The 20,890-nt window shown below is 44.7% G+C and overlaps 1 protein-coding gene across 1 annotated transcript in view; it reads right to left on the bottom strand.

Annotated features, from left to right (window-relative positions):
* PPRC1 (PPARG related coactivator 1) overlaps positions 1-20,890 on the bottom strand; it is a 120,690-nt gene that overhangs the window by 62,595 nt on the left and 37,205 nt on the right. The window contains exon 4 of the mRNA XM_033942497.1: positions 3,897-7,908. Coding sequence (XP_033798388.1) covers positions 3,897-7,908 — 4,012 coding nt within the window. The remainder of the gene's footprint in view (positions 1-3,896; positions 7,909-20,890) is intronic.

Genomic DNA, 20,890 nt, shown 5'->3' on the forward strand with positions numbered 1-20,890 from the left:
ACTTGTTGAACCGAAGAAAAAGTAATCATCTTCACAGTCTCTCGGAAGCTCAAAAACCAACATGTGGAGAAACACATGTACATATGTCAGACAAACAAGACTAAGTAACAAATCTGATAAGGTGGGCCTTCAAGACTCACTTCTCTTTATACTGGAAAGATTATCAAGGTAAGAACCTAATTTTCCTTTCCAGTGCAAGAGATGCGAGTCTTAACAAGTGGGATGTACCAAAGCTGTTCCCTGAGTCTAGGGCAGGGCAGATGCGCCTGCTGCTAACATCAAGGACCCAAATGCAGTGTCCATTTGTGCTGCCTCATCAACCCTATAAAACCTTGTAAAAGTATGGAAGGTGGACCATGTAGCTGCTCAACAAATCTCAGGCATAACTGTCCAGGGCTCTGCCTATGAAATATAGAAACATGACGACAGTTAAAGGCCAAATGGCCCATCTAGTCTGCCCATCTGCTTGAACCATTATCTCTGAGAGATCCCACGTCCCTATCCCTGGCCTTCTTGAATTTAGACACAGTCTCTGTTTCCATCATCTCTTCCGAGAGAATGTTCCACACATCTACCACCCTTTCTGTAAAAAAGTATTTCCTCAGATTACTATCACCTTTTAAATATGCTCTCTCATTGCAGTTTCCTTTCAAATGAAAGAGACTCAAATCATGCATATTTATATTACGTAGGTATTTAAACATCTCTATCATAGCTCCTCTCTCTCACCTTTCCTCCAAAATATACAGATTGAGATCTTTAAGTCTGTCCCCATATACCTTACCACGAAGACCACACACCATTTAGTAGCCTTCCTCTGGAGACTCCATCCATTTTATATCTTTTTGAAGGTACGGCCTCCAGAATTGTACACAATATTCTAAATGAGGTCTCACCAGAGTCTTATATAGAGGCATCAATACCTCCTTTTTCCTACTGGCCATACCTCTACCTATGCAACCTAGCATTCTTCTATCTTTCGCCATCATCTTTTCAACCTGTTTGACCATCTTAAGATCATCACATACAATCACACCCAAGTCCCACTCCTGCACATAAGTTCTTCACCCCCTAAACTATACCGTTCCCTTGGGTTTTTGCAGCCCAAATGCATAACCTTGCATTTCTTAGCATTAAACTTTAGCTGCCAAATTTCAGACCATTCTTCAAGCTTCACCAAGTCTTTCTTCATGTCTTGGGGGGAACTGTCCTCTGGACTGGTATGGGCCCACTCAGCCTGCACTCAAGCACCTGATAAATCAGGGGTAATCTTAGCTCCCAAGGGAACACTCCCCGAGCTATCCTTAAAAGTTAGTGCAGGCTAGCTAGGTAGTTTTCCTTTGTGTAAAAAAAAAAAAAAAAGTGTTTTCCCCCGCCACTCCTTACCTACAACTCTTTGAATACAGAGGCTGTAGCAGAGCAGGACTTCAAGGAACCTCTGTAGCACCAGGAAGCCTCAGAATTTAGATAAAGAACCCAAAAATAATAAATCAAATGCACAAAGACAAAACACCTACTCAATTTGCTAGAGAAGGAAAAACTGAGGAGCCAAGGTACTGCCTAGTGACACAAGGAAGCAGAGTTGAAAAATGTAGATGCCTTCTGCAATCTTCACGGGTGAAGGGAAGTAGCCCATGTCTCTCTTACACAGGAATGGCCCAAATATGGATGTAAAATCCCAACAATTATGTCATATTGGAAAGTGATACAGCAAGGAATCAAATGCATGCAAAATGTCTCATGGGCTGTCCATCTTTTCATTAAATCTCTGAATTGCAACTCATGGGATCATGAAAAGTTTTAGTTAGGCATTGTTTAAATGCAGCCAAATGGAATCTAGCTTCCTCAAGAAGCCAGATAACGCCTCACTGACTTTCTGGTCATGGGACATACACAGAATGCATAAGTTGACTGTGCAGCGAAAGATAGAATGGCACAGTTTGACAAGATTTGGCATCATTTGATAAGGTATGTGCATTTCCATATCCGAGTGCTCTCGTAAGGGATATTTCTTTTAGTTTTATTTATATGTGGTGGATAAGTGCTAGTCTACTGGAGTGGTAAAAGGGAACTTCTCTGATAGTATAGTAATGGGTGGACTGAGTGTTAGGGTGTTGGGGGTATTGCTTTTAAGATGTTTGTTCACTTCAATTGAGGGCAATTTGTTCCATTATCAAAACTCTTGAGATCAAAAAGCTTTAAGGACCCTTGCTCATGCCTTGTTCTTGTCTAACTTGGATTACTGCCAATACCTTGTTTCAAGGTCTTTATTCAAGTGATGTCATTCAAAATGATCCTGTTAAATTGTCTTTGTAGACACATTACTCCCTTTGGCCTCTAAATAGTCTATAGAATTCCTATTAAGCTACTGCTGTTAGTCCATAAAGTGTTACAATTCTGGTGAACCACTTTTTTGTTTCAATATCAGATTCCCTACTCATCCTCCCCTACCCTGAAATCATCCTAGATGTTGGCTATTCCTTCTTTTAAGGAATTAAACAGGATGGAACTCCTCCCATATGAAGGTTAAAGAGGTTAGAGCTCTTCAGTTTTGAAAAGAGATGACTAAGGGGAGATATGACAGAAGTCTACAAATGTCAAGTGGGTTGTCCGAGACTCTGCTGAAACATTCCGCTTTTAGGAAGTCAGGATAAAGACTGAATTGCTGTTCAACTTCTTGCAACAAATCCATGGCATTTTATTAAATGAGCTGTTACTGACTGACCCAGACTTCACTGTGTGAAGGTGGTTAACAACACAGCTGAGCGAGGTGTTAAACTGATAAACCGACTTTGCCATTGGTATCACCACAGACCCAGTGCAGCATGAGACCTTGTTGCAAAGAAATGAACAGCTTTATCTTATTTCAAGACACTGAATGCTTGAGTGTTTGGAACGCCATTGGTAGATGACTACACCAAAGCTATTAGCGGTATGTTAAATTTTTGTAATTTTCCACAATAAAGTGAAGATATTGAAGGTTCATTTAATAAAATACTGCTAGATTTTTTTTGCATAATATGTTTTTATCAATATATCATTGCTGAGTGTGAAAACATAAATGTTATAGCTATAAGAAGAAGAAATTTGCTCTATTAAGCAAAAATAGCAAATTCTAAGAAAAAAGGAGCTTTATGCAATCGGTGGCTTTGAGAGACCCCAGGATGGGCTTTAAAATTTTCTTTAAATTAATTTTCCGATCAAGCACAATCAAATTCATGGGAAAATTTCAATTTGCACAGTTTTTCCAACTTTAGGTTTTTCTGGAAAACCCTAGTGCGGAACTTTATGAAACTATTTCAGAATGAAGCATGTCCGAGCAGCTAGATCTCGCACAGGCTGCAATACATAATGGACAATCATTTAAAACATAGTACACATCTCAATGTCTATCATACGTATTCTGAAATTAAACAAGAAAAAATTTCTTCCTTCACTTTTCATGCATATAATTTACAAACACCAAGAAATAACATTTGCATCTTATAGGGTACACTAAAAACAAAAGTAAAAAAACTATAGTATGTTTATACTCTTAGGGCTCCTTTTCTAAGCTGCGTTAGCGTTTTTAGCGCAGGCAGCATTTTAGCGCGCGCTAAACCCACGCTATGTGGCTAGAACTAACGCCGTCTCAATGATGGCGTTAGCATCTAGCACGCGGGGCAATTTAGGGCACGCTATTCTGCGTGTTAATCCCCTAACGCGGCTTAGTAAAAGGAGCCCTTAATATTTATTTGGGTTAGAGTCTAAAGCAAACATGACTTTCAGGACAAGTCTGCTAGAGGCTTGAAAAACATCTTCTAAGCAAAATTTCAAGCTGAAACAAACATTGTGACTGTAGTGAAACAAATGTCCCACCACCACAACACCCTTTAAGTTAACAAGATAATGCTTACCTATCTCGCTGATGAATGCATGCACAATATCTTGCTTCATATTCTTCCGGTTTTTCTTTAACCCAGTAGTTTTCTGGACAGATGCAACAGTATGGGGCTTAGCTGAAGGAGCCACCATCGCTTCCGTCTTTACCCCCGTGGTGGTGGTGGTCAGAGGCTTAGCTGAAGGAGCCACCATCGCTTCCATCTTTACCCCCGTGGTGGTGGTGGTCAGAGGCTTAGCTGAAGGAGCCACCATCACTTCCGTCTTTACCCCCTTGGTGGTGGTCAGAGGCTTAGCTGAAGGAGCCACCATCGCTTCCGTCTTTACCCCCTTGGTGGTGGTGGTCAGAGACTTAGCTGAAGGAGTCACCATCGCTTCCATTTTTACCCCCTTGGTGGTGGTGGTGGTCAGAGGCTTAGCTGAAGGAGCCACCATTACTTCCCTCTTTACCTCCATAGTGGTGGTAGTGAGAGACTTAGCTAGAGAAGCTACCGTAGCTTCCATCTTTAACCCCGTGGTAGTAGGGGGATTAGCTGGAGAAGCCGCTGCATCCATTTTTACCCCTGCGATAGTGGCCGGAGGCTTAATTGGAAGAGCTGCTGCTGCTTCTGTCTTTATCCCCATGATAGTGATCAGAGGCTTAGCTGGAGGAGCTACCGCTTCCATCTTTACCCTTGTGGTAGTCGGAGGTTTAGCTGGAGTAGCTGCTGACACTGTTATCCCCAAGTTCATCTGAAGCTTCGATGGAATAACTGCTGCTGGATTACTCTGTGGTTTAGCTGAAACACCTGCTTCTAGATTATGCTGAGACTTGGTTGGAACTACTGATGCTGCCACTGGGTTGAACGCGAGAGCATCTGGCACTAAGCCCATTGTGCCTTGGCTTGTCTGAGACTCTGCTGAAACATTCTGCTTACTACTCATCTGCTTTAATAATGCCATTATTTTGTAAACAACATTGTTAGCAGACTTAAGGTCCAATGCACATACATCTGTACTGTCTGACACAGTTGCTGAATTTTGCACTGGCTCCTTGGGTGAAGCAAACTTGCCAGGTAAGGTTTTCATGGATGCCTTTGGGAAAATATTTTTAGTTATGGGCTCTGCAGGCTTGGAAAGTTTATCTGTAACAGAATACTCCAAATTAATTTTTCCTTCCTCTTTTGAACTGCAATTTATCTGCATAGACTGCAGCAATTCTATCTTGCCTTCTATTGGCCCCCCATGCTTTAGTTCTGAAACATTACTGTTTCTTGCTTTTGGTCCCTCTACAATTTGAACTTGCTTGTTCTGATTTGATCCTGTAAGAGCTACAACTGGACTTTCTTGGCATGTTACCATTTGTTTTTCATGTTGTAAAAGGCTGTCTGTTGGTGAACTCATATTAACTGTGTTACTTCTTGTGTGATCAACACTCTGGAAGAGTGAACTTGGAGAAGTACCAACAGGAAAACTAACCCCAGCAGGATTCTGCAATGGTAAGCCTCCATCATTACATATCACAGGAGGAATTGGGGTATTAGACCAATATGGGGGTAGTGGTGGTAAACCTGAACCCCACACTTGTGTACTGTAAGCATTAGCTGCAACTGTTCCTATAGGTGGTGGTGGAACAAATGGAGGTGGCAGCCAGGAAGAAGCTGGCATAGGCGGCACTGAAGGTGGAGGAACAGACATAGGTTGAAAGGTATTAGGTGGACAGGCACTGGCTATTCCTGGAACTACTGGTGGAGGAGGCAAACAAGGAAAACTGGTAGGTTGGGTAGAAATGCAAGGCCAAGTATGTGGATTTACATAAGGTGCAGGACAATGAACCATTTCAGGAACAGTCACTCCCAAGGATGAACACAAGTTATAACGGTCAGCTGGTTTTTGCAAATTTGTCTCCTCAAGTACTATTTTGGGTGGTACCTCTGAAGTATTATTTAATAAAGGAGTTAAAGATGAAGATTCTGTTACTTTCTCCGCTATTTCTAATTTGCATATTTTCTCTACAACTTGGACAGCTTTGGTTTGGGTAGGTTTTGTCAACAATGAACCTGCAGCTGTTCCAGATACAAGCAAACAGGGAATCTCTGCTAATTCAGTGGGGGGTTCAGGAACACTGGGCCACTTGTTTGTAGCAAGTTTTTCCTTGGCCATTTTCTCTTCTGCATTTGGCTTCCGTTGCTGCATTCGCATCCTGTACTCTTTCAGGCTCAGTGACTTGGGTTTGGGATCCTTCACTGGTTGCATTTTATTCAAATTGTCTTCTATATGTGCTTGTTTTGAAAGCATGTTGTTCTCTTCTATCTCAACAATGATTTCTTTTGGAGAGACTAGAGGAGCTACTTCATTAGAAATATTTTCTTGATGTATACTAGATTTTGGCTCTGTATCTATTTTTGCACACGGTAGAAACTCAGATTCTGACGCACTTGAAATTTGCTCTTTGTTGTTTAACACATGATCTGGTGGTATCTTGGCTTCTTTGGTTACTAGGCATGACTTTGACTTCACAGAATCTTCATTTGTTATTGACTTTTCTGGGTCACTTTTTGTTTCAAGTGATATCTGTCTGTCTTGACAGTTTGTTCTAAGTGAACTCTCCATATGCACCCTTGCTCTCCTTTTGACACTGCATGCTTTAACTAATCTTAAATCCATTTCAGATTTTTTAATCTTCTCCATTTGCTTAATTAAAAAATCTGATTCTTGCAACAATGGACCATTTGCATTACTCGAATCATGCTGGTTAACCTTTTGCAATTTAGTTTTGCTCTCCACATTTTCTTGCAAAGATGTTGACTTATAAGGAAGATTACTTTCATCAATTTTGTTGCCATTTTGGATGCCTTCATTTTTCTTTTTAAGAGTTTGTTTTCTCTTTAGTCTTAACTTATACCTTTCACATCTTTGAATATTTTTTGCATCATTCTGCAGCCGTTTACTTGTAAATTTCAAACTACCGATGTCTACATTCCCATGTTCATTACTGTGTTTCACATCTATGACTTTTCTCTCTGGTATTTCCCCGCCTTGCTCTTCAGGATTTATGGATTGTGAGTTTGCTCCAGATTCTATTCTAGGTTCACATTTAAAAGTGGTTTCTTGGAGTTGACTTTTCAATTCCATCTTTTGACTTGGTGCTTCATGCTGAATTTCAGATATATTCTCAACTAAAGTTTGTTTAGCCTGAATTTCTGGCTCCATAGGAAATGAAAGCGATTTATATTCTACTTCAAAATCATTCTTCGGTGAATTTTCTCCAATCTGCACCTCTGACTTTATGGTCTGTAAAGACATTTTATCTTCTTTCACGGGTGTAGAAGTGATAAGTTTTTCTTGGACATCTACTTTAAATTCCACCTGCTGAGGTAGTTCTTCACTGTGCATATCAGGCGCTCTGCTAGGAGACATTGCAATCTCACTGTCTTGAGAAGATGCATCATGTTTCTTTCCAGATCTACCAGCCTGTATATAGAATCCATCTGTCTCAGGAGAAATGCTTTTAACAACATTGTCACTTTCCTCCTCTGCTAGAATCTTTGTGCCACATTCAGCAAACTCTGGTTCAGACAACTGTACTGCCACAGGCACTGGGTCATGGTCTTCATCTGCCATAATCTCAAGTACAACAGAATTATTTAAATATTCTACATCAATCTCCTCATTATCAGCCTCTAAACATACTGCTATGGTAGGTAAACAATAGGAGTGCATGTATTTCACCAAATCACGGAGGGTAACTTTTTCTGTATCAATGATACAAGGAGTTCTCTGCCCTGATTTTGACTTGGGTTGATTGTCATTTATCATATCCGAGTACTCCATCCCAATGTTCACAAAATCTCTATTGGCTTCTGAATTGTGATCTTGCTTTGAATTATGGATTTCTTCTCCATCGCTTCGCTGCTGGGTAGGTCCTTCAGGTGCTTTGTTTCTGACACTCTTCCACATATTTCTAGATTTGCTGCATCTTTCTGGAGACAAATTGTCAAGGCAAATAGGAAAGACATTCCAATTTTCATCTGCAGAATGGTTTTCAACCTAAACAAGAAAAAGCATGAAATTATTTAATGTATCCATCTTCACTCAAGTCACCTAAAATAAGCCTACACGGTTACAATATTAAATTTAGCAACAGAACACAAAAGCAGTATTTTAACCTTCTTAAAAAGAAAACATTTCAATTCCAACATATATTTCCCATGCAATGTGTGAGAAAGATCCATAGGCAGTGAACACCCCGACAACCCCAACAATCTTACTGAACAGATTGGATGGGTTATTTTGACCTTTATCTGTCATCATTTACTATGTTACCTCCAGCTATCCTGATTTTAGACTGCCAGATGCCACTCATATTTTACACATTCAACAGAGCACCTTTCAAATTTCCTGCTAGAATTCTAACAAAGGAAAACAAAGACAACTTTTGCTTGGCAATTATCAGCTGGTTCAGTCCCTGTAATTTCTCACTACCATGGCCAAGATATTTTTAGGTATTTTATTTGTTTGTTTTCTATCCCATTGTCCCCAAAGAGCTCAGAACGGGTTACAAGTGGCTAGCTAACTTTATAGTACAACCCACAATATTGCAAACACCAAGTATTAATACTCTAAGTCAACAGCTGAACCAATCTTCACCATGGTCCAGTGATTAGGAGGAGTACTCGGCATACTTTGTACAACTCGAAAGTCAGTCAAGACAGAACAAGTTTAGTCTTTGAACTGCATATTGCCTTAGTATAGTGTTTCCCAACTCTCTCTGGGGAGATACACTTAAAAATTCAGGTTTTCAGAATTACCACAATCTGAGAACTTTTCATATATAGAAGCCCCACAGTATTGAAATCTCTCAAATATTCTTTGTGTAAATCATAAAAACCCAATTTGCTAAGTATATTATAAGAAGAGTGAGAAGCAGATCCCTGATGACCATTTGCTTAATAGGCCCTGGCTTCCAGGCGACTAAGTTCACCTCATCACATCTCACCTTTCCGAAGCCACAACTGCCATCTGTTCTGACCTCACGTTCTATGGGAGATCGTAACAGGCTTAGAAACTTCTGTAGCTAATATGGAGAGAAAGTCAGAACATTATTCTCAGTCTTGACGATAAAAGGTTTTTTTGTGCCATAAATGTCAGACTGACAAATGTGCCGCTTTAAGCTACGAGGCCAATTAATTAAAGAACAATAAGCCAATGATGATAGCATGGGTTACCATACTTTAGTGAATTAGCCCCATAAGGAAAAATTGTTCTTATTTGATCATTTCTTTTCCATGAATCCTGCAAAACGAGTCCAGACAGTCTAGGACTATTTAGCGCGGCTGTCATATGGCAAGCGCTTACCTTGCTTAAGTTGCAAGGTTTGAAAGAGAAAGGGCTTCTTTCCTTTCCCTTCACCCACAGGTGGTCCTCCTCCTGCCTTTGCATTATCTGGTGACTTCAAGGTTTGAAAGAAGGGGGCATTATTAAAGATCAATCAGGTGCATGATAAGGTTTTCCTTTATATGGTCCCTCCTATGAGGAAACAGGAAGTTGTCCAGAGGGAAGGTTTCTAAGGTAAAAGATGGAAAGCTGGACTCAAGAGTCTTCTGACTACCCCACTGGCCGGACCTCCACGGCCAGGTACCTCCGCAACCCTCAGACACGCCATGGAGATGCCTGACCGAGTAATGCTGTCTGGCTCTGATCCTGGGCATGCCTCCACGGAACCTGGGGTGAGCAAGCTCCCAAGGGAACGGTCCCCGAGTCCTGATCTGATGTGCAGGCTGTCCAGGGGGTTTAGTGACAAATAGGAACCCCCCCCAGAAGCAAACTTTTCCAAAGGTCTGCTATCTCCCACAGTCAGAGCTGACCCCACAGGGAATCTCTGCAGCATGAAAGCAAAAACTGAAATAACATGAGCAGAACAGACAAGCTCCTACAGTCTCACTTGTAGAAAGGAAAACTGCTGCTTACAAGGACAGTGATGAGGTAAGAGGGGGAGGGGTTTAAGTCTCTGAAGTTTGAGGCTTCCTATAAAGAACTGTTGGGTAGACAGAAATAATCCACTGGTCCCAGAATAAAGTGAGATTGTACAAGAATCATGATTACTAGTCCTAGATAGTTCACAATCTAACAAAATAAAGTACTCGGCTAATGAAGAAAGGCACACAGGCCATAGCTGTATCAGTGCATTGAAGCTGGCAGAACCAAATTTTCCTTCAACTGAAGAAGCACGCTGCCTTGGAATTCTGCTGCATCACTCAGGTCAAACCCTGGGTAATGCTAACAGAATCTAAAAGGCAGGGGCTTTCAGCTTCCATTCTCCAAGATCCAACACATACCAGCTGAGAAAATCCACCGCCACATTCTGCACCCTCTTCACTAGGTGAATCACAGAAAGCACTATCAGATTGATTTCTGCCTAGTGGCTCAGAAGACTTCTCCTGAGCCACTGCCAAGCTTTGGGCACCCCCTCCCAAACACATTTTGACATAAGCCACTGCTATAACATTGTTAGACAACACCTAAACTACCATCTCCTACACCACAGGGAGAAAAAACCCTCTGACCCTGAATTGCAGCCTTTTAACAGACTAAAAGGACCCAATCCCTTGAGCACCCTGTCTCTAGCAGAGAACTCCCCAACTAGAGAGGCTTGCATCAGTTGTCATTATAATACACACAGGGAACTCCAGATCCAAAGCCTGGAGGAGGTACAATGGGATCGCCTCGATAGAAGGACTTGTGGCACAATACCTCACCAACTACCTAGATGACCATAACCTACTTCATTCCTCTCAATCAGGATTCAGAACAAACCACAGCAAGGAGTCAATACTAGCAACACTGCTGGACATAGCCCGACAGTACCTCAGTAAAGGACGCAGGATCCTAATTATCCAACTAGATCTTTCCGCCACTTTCAATCTAGTAGATCACACCATACTACTCCAGATACTAGACGCTATAGGGATCTCTGGCGGGGTTTACAAATGGTTCCAAGGATTCCTCAAAACAAGAACTTAGATTTAAGCTAAAAGATACTAAATCAGACCCTTGGTCAAACCCCTGTGGAGTGCCACAGGGGTCTCCACTATCACCCATTCTATTTAATCTCTTCATATCCTCCCTCGGTACCACCCTAGACAACTTAAACGTAACATCATTCAGCTACGCAGACGACATAACCATCCTCCTCCCCTACGATACCCAAGACCTCACCTCATCAGGACACCTGGAAATAATATTGGAGGAAGTAGAAAAATGGATGACAAACCACAAATTGAAGTTGAACTCGGACAAAACCAAATTCCTAATGCTAGAAACGGACAAAAATCCACCATAAAAGACCTGGAAATTAAAGCAACCAAATACAGACCTCACTCAAAATCCTAGGAGTGCTGATAGACAGATGCTGCACAATGCAGACTCAAATTAACAAAACTACCCAAAAAGCATTTTTCACAATGCGCAACCTAAGAAAAATAAGAAAATTCTTTGACAAAGAACAATATAGGATCATAGTGCAATCCCTTGAATTAGGACTTGTAGACTACTGCAATATCCTCTACCTACCATGCCCCACAAACATGATCAAACAACTACAAACCGTTCAGAACACAGCTCTCAAACTAATCTATTCTCTCGGAAAATTTGACCACATCACCAATGCCTACCTAGACTCACATTGGCTACCGATTCAAGCTAGAATTCAATTCAAACTATACAGTCTACTCTTCAAAGTAATTAACGGTACTGCACCTTCCTACCTAAACAATCGCCTAAATTGTAACCTTCCACCCAGAACAAGGAAAACTCAGACCCCATTCTCTTACCCACCACTCAAAGGCATTCATCGCAAAAAACTATATGATAACCTCCTAGCAACGCAAGCAACAAAACTTGAACCCTCCATCTCCAAACTGTTAACCACAAAATCTGACCTCAAAGCATTCCGAAAAGAAATCAAAACACTTCTATTCAAAAAGTATATTCAATCAACTTAATCTCCCCCTCTTCCTATTCCCTCTATATTTTCCAATGTATAGCCCACTCCTCTGGTATCATATCTTCCATGTCCCAAAAAGTAACCGGAAATCCAAGTAATCAACCTGAAACCTAATATCTCCTCTCTGAAACCAGCTATCTACCAATGTAATGAAGCCGGATATTTTTCAATGTAACGAATCCTGAAATATTTTCCAATGTAATTTAATCTGAATCCCCAATTTGTAACCAGTACCAGCAATTTTCCAATGTAATGCAACCTCCTGGAAATGTCTAGCCCTCTTCCAATGTAATCCACTTTGAACCACAAGGTATAAGCGGAATAGAAATCACTAATGTAATGTACTTTGAAGAAATCCACCAGCTCAAACCCTTAAGCAACTTACTCTGTTGAAGATAGATTTTGAAATTGTGCAATAGAAGTGGCTAGTGAGGTGGGTGTGAGTGGGAATGATAATTGTAATGCCATCTGCATATATATCAGATAACAAATGTCCCAATGATGCAATGTAGACGTTGAATAGAGAAGGGGAGCCCTGTGGAACTCCGCAGGGATTACACCACGATTGAGAAAAGGTTCCGTCACTGTGAACCTGGTAAGAGTGGTTTTTTAAGAAGCCTGTGAACCAGGTTAGTACTTGTCCAGAAATGCCAATAGAATCGAGACATCTAAGCAGAATGTCATGGTCAACAAGGTCAAAGGCTCTGCTCAAGTTGAACTGAAGTAACAGTGCGCTTTTTCCCAGGGAAAACAGATGGAAGCTAAGACTGTTTCCATAAGGGACCCCCATTCCCTCTTTCCAAATTGATTCACACTGCCTCTTCCTTGACCTGCAGATCTTGCAAGCGTGTGGTTTTAATATGATCTTTTACATATAACGCTACTCCCCCTACTTTTCTTCCTACTCTGTCTTTCCTGAACAGATTATAGCCAGGTATAACTACATCCCAGTCATAGGTCTCCATGAACCATGTCTCCATGATCGCCACTATATCCATCTCATCTTCTTCCATCACAGCTTGTAGATCCAGAATCTTGTTTCCCATTAGTATATACTGCTTTCCAGACATTGCCACCTTTTCCCATCCATGTAGAGGTATTCAGTGATTTACTTACCTGAGGACTTATATTCACCTGGGGGCTCTGATCACCCTGCCTCATCACTTCTAGTTTAAAGCCCTCTTCAGTAGATTAGCCAGCTTACCGAAGATACTTCTTCCGTTCTTTGATAGATGGATACCATCCCTACTCAGCAGCCCTTTGAAAATCATCCCATGGTCCAGGAAGCCAAAACTCACTCGCTGACACCATCCATGTATCCACACATTCAACTCCAGGATGTTGCATTGTTGCTCAGACTCTGGCCTTCTCCAGCCATCTGGAGGAGGTCAACAAAACTCAATCTTGTGTATAGAACCCCACGGTCGGATGAAATCTGTTCCCATTTCTTCCAGAAAGCCAACAGCTGCCCACCAATATGAGGAGGGGTAGCTGTTACCCTAGCATCATTGTTACTTCTTGGAGACCGAGCTATCCAGTTTGGCGACACCTTTAACTGCCAAATCTCTGAAAGGGCCTCTGAGAAGAGTAACCAAAGGAAAATTGATGGTATCTCTTAGAGACATGAAAACTGCCTCCAATGCCGCTAGCAGAACAACAGTCCCTGCTGTCCGTGAGGGATTTGGGACGTATATATATGGTCAAACAGCCTTTTGCCAAAAAGCATCTGCCCTTTGAAGGGTAATCTACTGAGTGGCCTTGGAAGCTGAGTAGCCCGCCCATTGTCTGATCTAGAGCATTTGATGGGCAGAAATGGAATAAGCTAAAACCTCACTCAGGACTCTGATGATGTCATAAAAAGCATCGGCCACATAATACACTCCTTTCTTAAACAGGTGGAGATGGGCGACACCAAGCTCCAAGAACTAGACCACAATCTGGAATGACAGGCCCATGCCATGACAAGAGGCAGTTGCTGCAGCTTTAATACCCAAAGCCAGTACTTCAAACTGTCTTTTAAGGACCATGTCCACCTTACAGTCCTATGCATCCTTTAGCATCACTCTACCCTCACTAGAAGCGAGGTGCACTTTTCCACTTACGCTATTGCAGAATCCACCATAGGCTGCACAAACAGCTGACGAAGTCTGGAGCCATATGTTAGAGCCTAGACATAGCTCTGGCCAACTTTAGCCTTTAGAGATTTCCAAATGAGCAGGAAAAAAAGGTTGTCTATGCATTACTGCAGCTCATAATGAAGCACTGAGCTTCAACACAGAAAGGGTGTCAGAAATGATATGTGAAACAGAAGCCAATTTGAAAAGGCAATGCCCCGACTCCGAAAGGGATCTCAAATCATCCAATAGTTTCTAGATCCACCATCTGCAGAGGAGCCATGTGATAATAAGAACATGGAAAGACTAGCAATTATCCCAGTTCTGCTCCAAAGGGTCACTGACACTAGGAGCTAGCGTGGTAGGAGGCGGAGACGTCTGCTTGGGAGAAGGATCTCACCCACCCCCGGGGCAGATCAGACAAGTCTGTAGGCAGCATGGCGCTTCCTAGACCTGTTAAGTAGGCTTTCTGTAAAAGGCTGACAAAGTTGGAAAAGCCTTGCAATGGAGGTCCAGAGCTCTCCTCCGCCGTCATGTAATTGGCTGCTCCTCAGCCAGTAAATCTGCACAATAAACACAGGAATTATGGCTAGTCTGATCTAGGACATCCATTACAGATGATCCCTAGGCAAAACAAGGGGTATTGAGCAGAAAAAAGGACTTTGCGGGAAAAAAATTACTAAAAATCCACGATGGCCACTGCTAGAAAATTTGCGCCAAAATGCTCTGTTGAAGCCAAAAGGAAAAACAAAAAATAGATTAAAAGGGATTTTGGAGGTAGAGAACTTAGCCTTGACCCCAGAAACCCTCAAAACTGTTTCTATTTTTCAAACCCACCCCTGATTTTCCCCATAGGGAATAATGGGAGCACTGTGACTTTCTGGTGTCTGTCAGCTTGAATCAGGACTCTGATAAAGCTATGTTACTTACCGTAACAGTTGTTATCCAGGGACAGCAGGCAGCTATTCTCACTAGTGCAGGGGTCTGCAACCTTTAAGACATAAAGAGCCACTTGGACCCGTTTTCGAAAAGAAAAAAAACTTGGAGCCGAAAAACCGAAAAACCATTATAAAACAAATCCAACACTGCGGGGCCGCCGGACCAATCAGCAAGCAAGGCTTTCATCTGTGTACGTGCTGAGCTCACTGCTCAGCATGGCTATTTCCCGCCGCGACGCCAGACTTGTAAGCTGCATGCCTGCATCGCCACAATTTAGGTAGTCTGTTTTCATCCCCGTGGGAGTCCCGTGGGGCATCCACACTACCGGAGCCGCGGCAAAGGTGAAAAAGAGCCGCATGCGGTTCTGGTGCCGCGGGTTGCCGACCCCCGCACTAGTGGGTGATGTCATCCGACAGAGCCCCGATACGGACGTCTCACAAGCATGTCTTGCTTGAAGAAACTTAGAAGTTTCGAGATGCCCGCACCGCGCATGCGCCAGTGCCTTCCCGCCCGATGGTCCGGGCGTGTCTCCTCAGTTCAGGTAGCTAGCAGAGAAGCCAACCCAGGGGAGGTGGGTGGGACGTGAGAATAGCTGCCTGCTGTCCCTGGATAACAACTGTTACGGTAAGTAACATTGCTTTATCCCAGGACAAGCATACAGGTATTCTCACTAGTGGGTGACCTCCAAGCTAACCTCAATGGGATGGTGGGAGAGTTGGCAACTTAGGAGAATAAATTTTGTAACACTGTTTGGCCAAACTGTCTATCCCTTCTGGAGAAAGTATCCAGACAATAATGAGAGGTGAATGTATGAACCAGGGACCAAGTGGCAGCCTTACAAATCTCCTCAATCGGTGTCGATCGAAGGAAGGCTACAGAGGCTGCCATCGCTCTGACCCTATGGGCTGTGACCTTGCAGGGAAGGGGTAATCCAGCCTGGGCATAGCAGAAAGAGATACAAGCCGCCAACCAGTTGGAGATGGTGCGCTTCGAGACAGGGCGTCCCAACTTGTTCGGATCAAAGGAGACGAATAGTTGAGTAGCAGTTCTGTGTGGTTTGGTACGATCCAGGTAGAAAGCCAAAGCACGTTTACAGTCCAGAGTGTGAAGAGCTGATTCTCCAGGATGAGAATGAGGCTTTGGGAAAAACACTGGAAGTACAATGGATTGGTTGAGATGAAATTCAGAAACCACTTTAGGCAGGAATTTAGGATGAGTGCGGAGGACCACCTTGTCATGATGTAATACAATGAAAGGCGGGTCCGCCACCAAGGCCTGAAGCTCACTGACCCTGCGAGCAGAAGTGAGGGCCACGAGGAAAACCACTTTCCAAGTGAGAAACTTGAGGGGAGCCTTGTTGAGAGGCTCAAAAGGAGGTTTCATAAGTCGAGAAAGGACAACATTGAGATCCCAAACCACTGGAGGCGGTTTGAGAGGAGGATTGACATGAAAAAGTCCTTTCATAAATCTGGAAACCACAGGATGCGCAGAGAGAGGTTTCCCCTTTAGAGGCTGATGGAAAGCCGCAATCGCACTCAGGTGGACTCGTATAGAAGTTGACTTGAGACCAGACTGAGAGAGGTGTAGAAGATAGTCTAACACAGAGGATAGAGAGGCTCGCCGAAGCTCCGTAGAGTTGGAAATACACCATGAAGAAAATCTAGTCCATTTTTGGGAGTAGCATTGACGAGTAGCAGGCTTCCGGGAAGCCTCCAAGACATCCCTCACCGCCTGAGAAAACTGGTGAGGGGTTATGTTGAGAGGAACCAAGCTGTCAGGTGGAGAGACTGCAGGTTGGGATGAAGCAGTGATCCTTGATGTTGAGTAAGTAGTGAAGGAAACACTAGAAGAAGGACCGGCTCCCTGCTGCTGAGTTGAAGTAGAAGGGAGAACCAAGGTTGTCTGGGCCACCGAGGAGCTATCAGAATCATGGTGGCATGGTCGGACTTCAGCTTGACCAGAGTCTTTTGAATGAGAGGAAATGGAGGAAACGCATACAGAAAGCGATTCCCCCAATCCAGCAGAAAGGCATCTGCCTCGAGGCGATGAGGAGTGTAGATCCTGGAGCAAAACTGAGGCAGTTTGAAGTTGTGGGGAGCCGCAAAGAGGTCTATCTGAGGCGTCCCCCACTGTGCAAAGATCAGATGAAGGGGGTTGGAATGGAGAGTCCATTCGTGAGGCTGGAGTAGACGACTCAAGTTGTCTGCCAAGACATTGTCCTTCCCCTGAATGTAGACAGCCCTGAGGAAGGCATTGTGGCGAACCGCCCAATCCCAGACTTTGAGAGCTTCCTGGCAGAGGGAGGCCGAGCCTGTGCCCCCCTGCTTGTTGACATAATACATGGCGACCTGATTGTATGTGCGAATGAGGACCACCATATTGTGAAGCAGATGTTGAAACGCTTGAAGAGCATTGACGATGGCTCTGAGCTCCAGAAGATTGATTTGATGGAGTCGGTCCGCACTGGTCCAGAATCCCTGAGTGCGAAGACCATCCAGATGTGCCCCCCAGGCATAGGTCGAGGAATCGGTCGTGAGAACCTTCTGGTGGGGTGGAGTGTGAAACAGCAAACCTCTGGATAGATTCGAAGAGGTCATCCACCAAAGTAGAGACTGCCGAAGAGCAGGAGAGACGAGGATGTGTCGGGACAATGGATCTGACACCTGAGTCCATTGAGATGCCAGGGTCCACTGCGGGATTCTGAGATGGAGTCTGGCAAACGGCATCACATGAACTGTAGAGGCCATGTGCCCCAAGAGGACCATCATGTGTCTCGCTGAGATGGACTGGCGAGAAGACACAGACTGGCAGAGATGAAGAAGAGCCTCCATGCGCTGAGGAGGAAGGAAGGCTCTGAGACGGATGGTATCCAGGACCGCCCCGATGAAGGGGAGCGACTGGGTAGGCTGTAGATGAGATTTGGGAAAGTTGATCTCGAAGCCCAAACTCTGTAGGAAGGAGATAGTGGTCAGGGTCGCAGAGATGACCTCCGGGCCCGAGGGGGCCTTGATGAGCCAGTCGTCGAAGTAGGGAAAAACCTGAAGACCACTGCTCCGGAGTGCCGCAGCCACCACCACCAGACACTTCGTGAAGACTCTGGGAGATGAGGATAGGCCGAAAGGAAGCACTCGATACTGCAGATGCAGATGTCCCACCCGAAATCTGAGATACTTGCGAGAGGCCGGATGAATGGGAATGTGAGTGTAGGCCTCCTTGAGATCCAGAGAGCACAACCAGTCGTTCTGCTCGAGGAGGGGATAAAGCTAGGGTCAGCATGCGAAACCTCTCTTTGACCAAGAACTTGTTGAAGGCCCTTAGATCTAGAATGGGCCGCAGATCGCCCGTCTTCTTCGGAACAAGGAAGTACCGGGAGTAAAACCCCCGGTTGTGTTGGTCCACAGGGACCGGCTCGACGGCACGAAGCCGGAGCAAGGCCTGAGCTTCCTGAAGAAGAAGGGCGATCTGAGTCAAGTTGGAAGGATACTCTCTTGGAGGGTGGTCCGGAGGGACCCAAAGGAATTGAAGAAAGTACCCTTCCCTGATGATAGTAAGGACCCAGAGGTCGGTTGTTATCACCTCCCAACGATGACAAAAATGATGGAGCCGCCCCCCCAATGGGAAAAACAGGGGGAGGCAGAACGAGACTGGTTATGCTCTCGAAGGAACAGTCAAAAAGGCTGAGGAGCCTTGGGGACAGTGGACGGCTGAGGCTTTTGCTGAGCTTTCTGAGGAGGCTGCCGCTTCGCAGGTTGCCTTGCAGGTGGAGCTTGCCTCGGTTGATAACGCCGTTGATAGATTAAAGGCGGTCGAGAGGGTCGAGACTGCTGAGGCTTAGGCTTCAGCCGAAGAATGGACTGAAAGGACTTTTCATGATCAGACAGTTTCTTCGTGACGGTCTCGATGGATTCGTCAAAAAGATCCGCCCCAGCACACGGGACGTTCGCCAGGCGGTCCTGAAGATTCGGGTCCATGTCAATGGTCCGCAACCAGGCCAACCTGCGCATCGCCACAGAGCAGGCCGCCGCCCGGGCCGAGAGCTCGAAGGCATCATAGGAAGATTGCATCAACTGAAGTCGAAGCTGGGACAGCAAAGCAACCACTTCCTCAAACTCAAAACGAGCCTGGGATTCGACGTAGGGCGTAAACCGCCGAAGCACAGGAAGAAAAAATTCCAAATAGGTGGCAAAATGGAAATCATAATTCAGAACTCATAGAACATAGAAACATAGAACATAGAAAGATGACGGCAGAAAAGGGCTATAGCCCATCAAGTCTGCCCACTCTACTGACCCACCCTATTAAGTCTGAGTACTAATGACCTAGTTCCTTAACTCGACCCTCGTAAGGATCCTACTAGGGCATCCCATTTATTCTTAAAGTCAATAACGCTGGTGACCTTGATCACCTGCTCTGGCAGCTTGTTCCAGTGATCTACAACCCTTTCTGTGAAGAAATACTTCCTTATGTCACTATCGAATTTCCCTCCTCTGAGTTTGAACGGATGCCCCCTTGTGACCGAGGGTCCCTTGAGAAAGAAGATGTCTTCTTCCACCTCGACACGTCCCGTGATGTATTTAAATGTCTCAATCATGTCCCCCCTCTCCCTGCGCTCCTCTAGAGTGTAGAGCTGCAATTTGTTTAGTCTTTCTTCGTACGAGAGACCCTTGAGCCCCGAGATCATCCTAGTGGCCATCCGCTGAACCGACTCAACTCTAAGCACGTCTTTACGGTAATGTGGCCTCCAGAATTGCACACAGTACTCCAGATGAGGACTCACCATGGTTTTGTACAGTGGCATTATGACTTCAGATTTGCGGCTAACGAAGCTTCTATTGATACATCCCATAAGTTGCCTTGCTTTGGATGAGGCCTTCTCTACTTGTTTGGCGGCCTTCATGTCTGCACTGATGATTACTCCCAAGTCTCTTTCTTCTGAAGTCCTAGCTAGTGTTTCTCCATTTAAGGTGTAAGGTTTGCATGGATTTCTGCTACCGAGATGCATAACCTTACATTTCTTAGCGTTGAAGCCCAGCTGCCATGTCGAGGACCAGTTTTCCAACGTAAGCAGATCCTGCGCCATACTATCCTGCAGATTGCTTTCACTTACTATATTACATAGTTTGGCGTCATCAGCGAATAGAGTTAATTTACCCTGAAGCCCTTGGGTCAAGTCCCTTATGAATATGTTAAAAAGGAGTGGACCCAGGACGCCATCATAGAATTCTGATAGATGCGTCGTCCAAACTTATCCATGGTTCTGCCCTCACGGCCTGGAGGCACCGAAGCATACACCTGGGCCGGATGGGACCGCTTGAGCGAGGATTCGACCAGGAGGGACTGATGTGAAGCTGAGGTCCCTCGAAGCCCTTATGATGCACCGTGCAGTACCGAGCACGCAATTTCCCAGGGACCGCAGGGATAGAGTACGGAGACTCAAAACATCTCATGAAGGTCTGGTCGAGGAGCTTGTGCAGTGGCAGGCGTAAGGACTCGGCTGGAGGACGAGGCAAATGCATGGTATCAAGGTACTCCTTGGAGTATCGAGAGCCAGAATCGAGGGTAATGTCCAGGTCATCCGCCATCTGCCTCAGGAAAGAGGAAAAAGACAGTTGGTCCGCCAGCGCCGGTCTTCGAGAAGGGCTGGAAGAAGTCGAGGCCTCGGCTCCACCGAGGCCTGAGAACAACAGGGTGAATAAAAAACTTCGGGGTCCTCGAACTCCGGTCCCGGAGGAGGAGACCCAGCCGAAGCAGAGTACCCCATACGAGGCAATTTCTTCTGAGGAGAGACGGTCGAGTGTCAAGAGGAATGCCTCGAAGAGTGCCTGGATCGATGCCCCTCCCGATGTCTGGATGGGGATCGAGCCCGTCTGGTAGAATACTGATCCCCCGAAGTCTCCATAGAGCAAATAGGACTCGAGACCGTAGAGGCGGAAGATTTGTCGCTTCCCCAGACGCCGCCCATGCTTGATAGGGG

This window comes from Geotrypetes seraphini, chromosome 4 (genome assembly GCF_902459505.1).
Source record: "Geotrypetes seraphini chromosome 4, aGeoSer1.1, whole genome shotgun sequence".
NCBI lineage: Eukaryota > Metazoa > Chordata > Amphibia > Gymnophiona > Dermophiidae > Geotrypetes > Geotrypetes seraphini.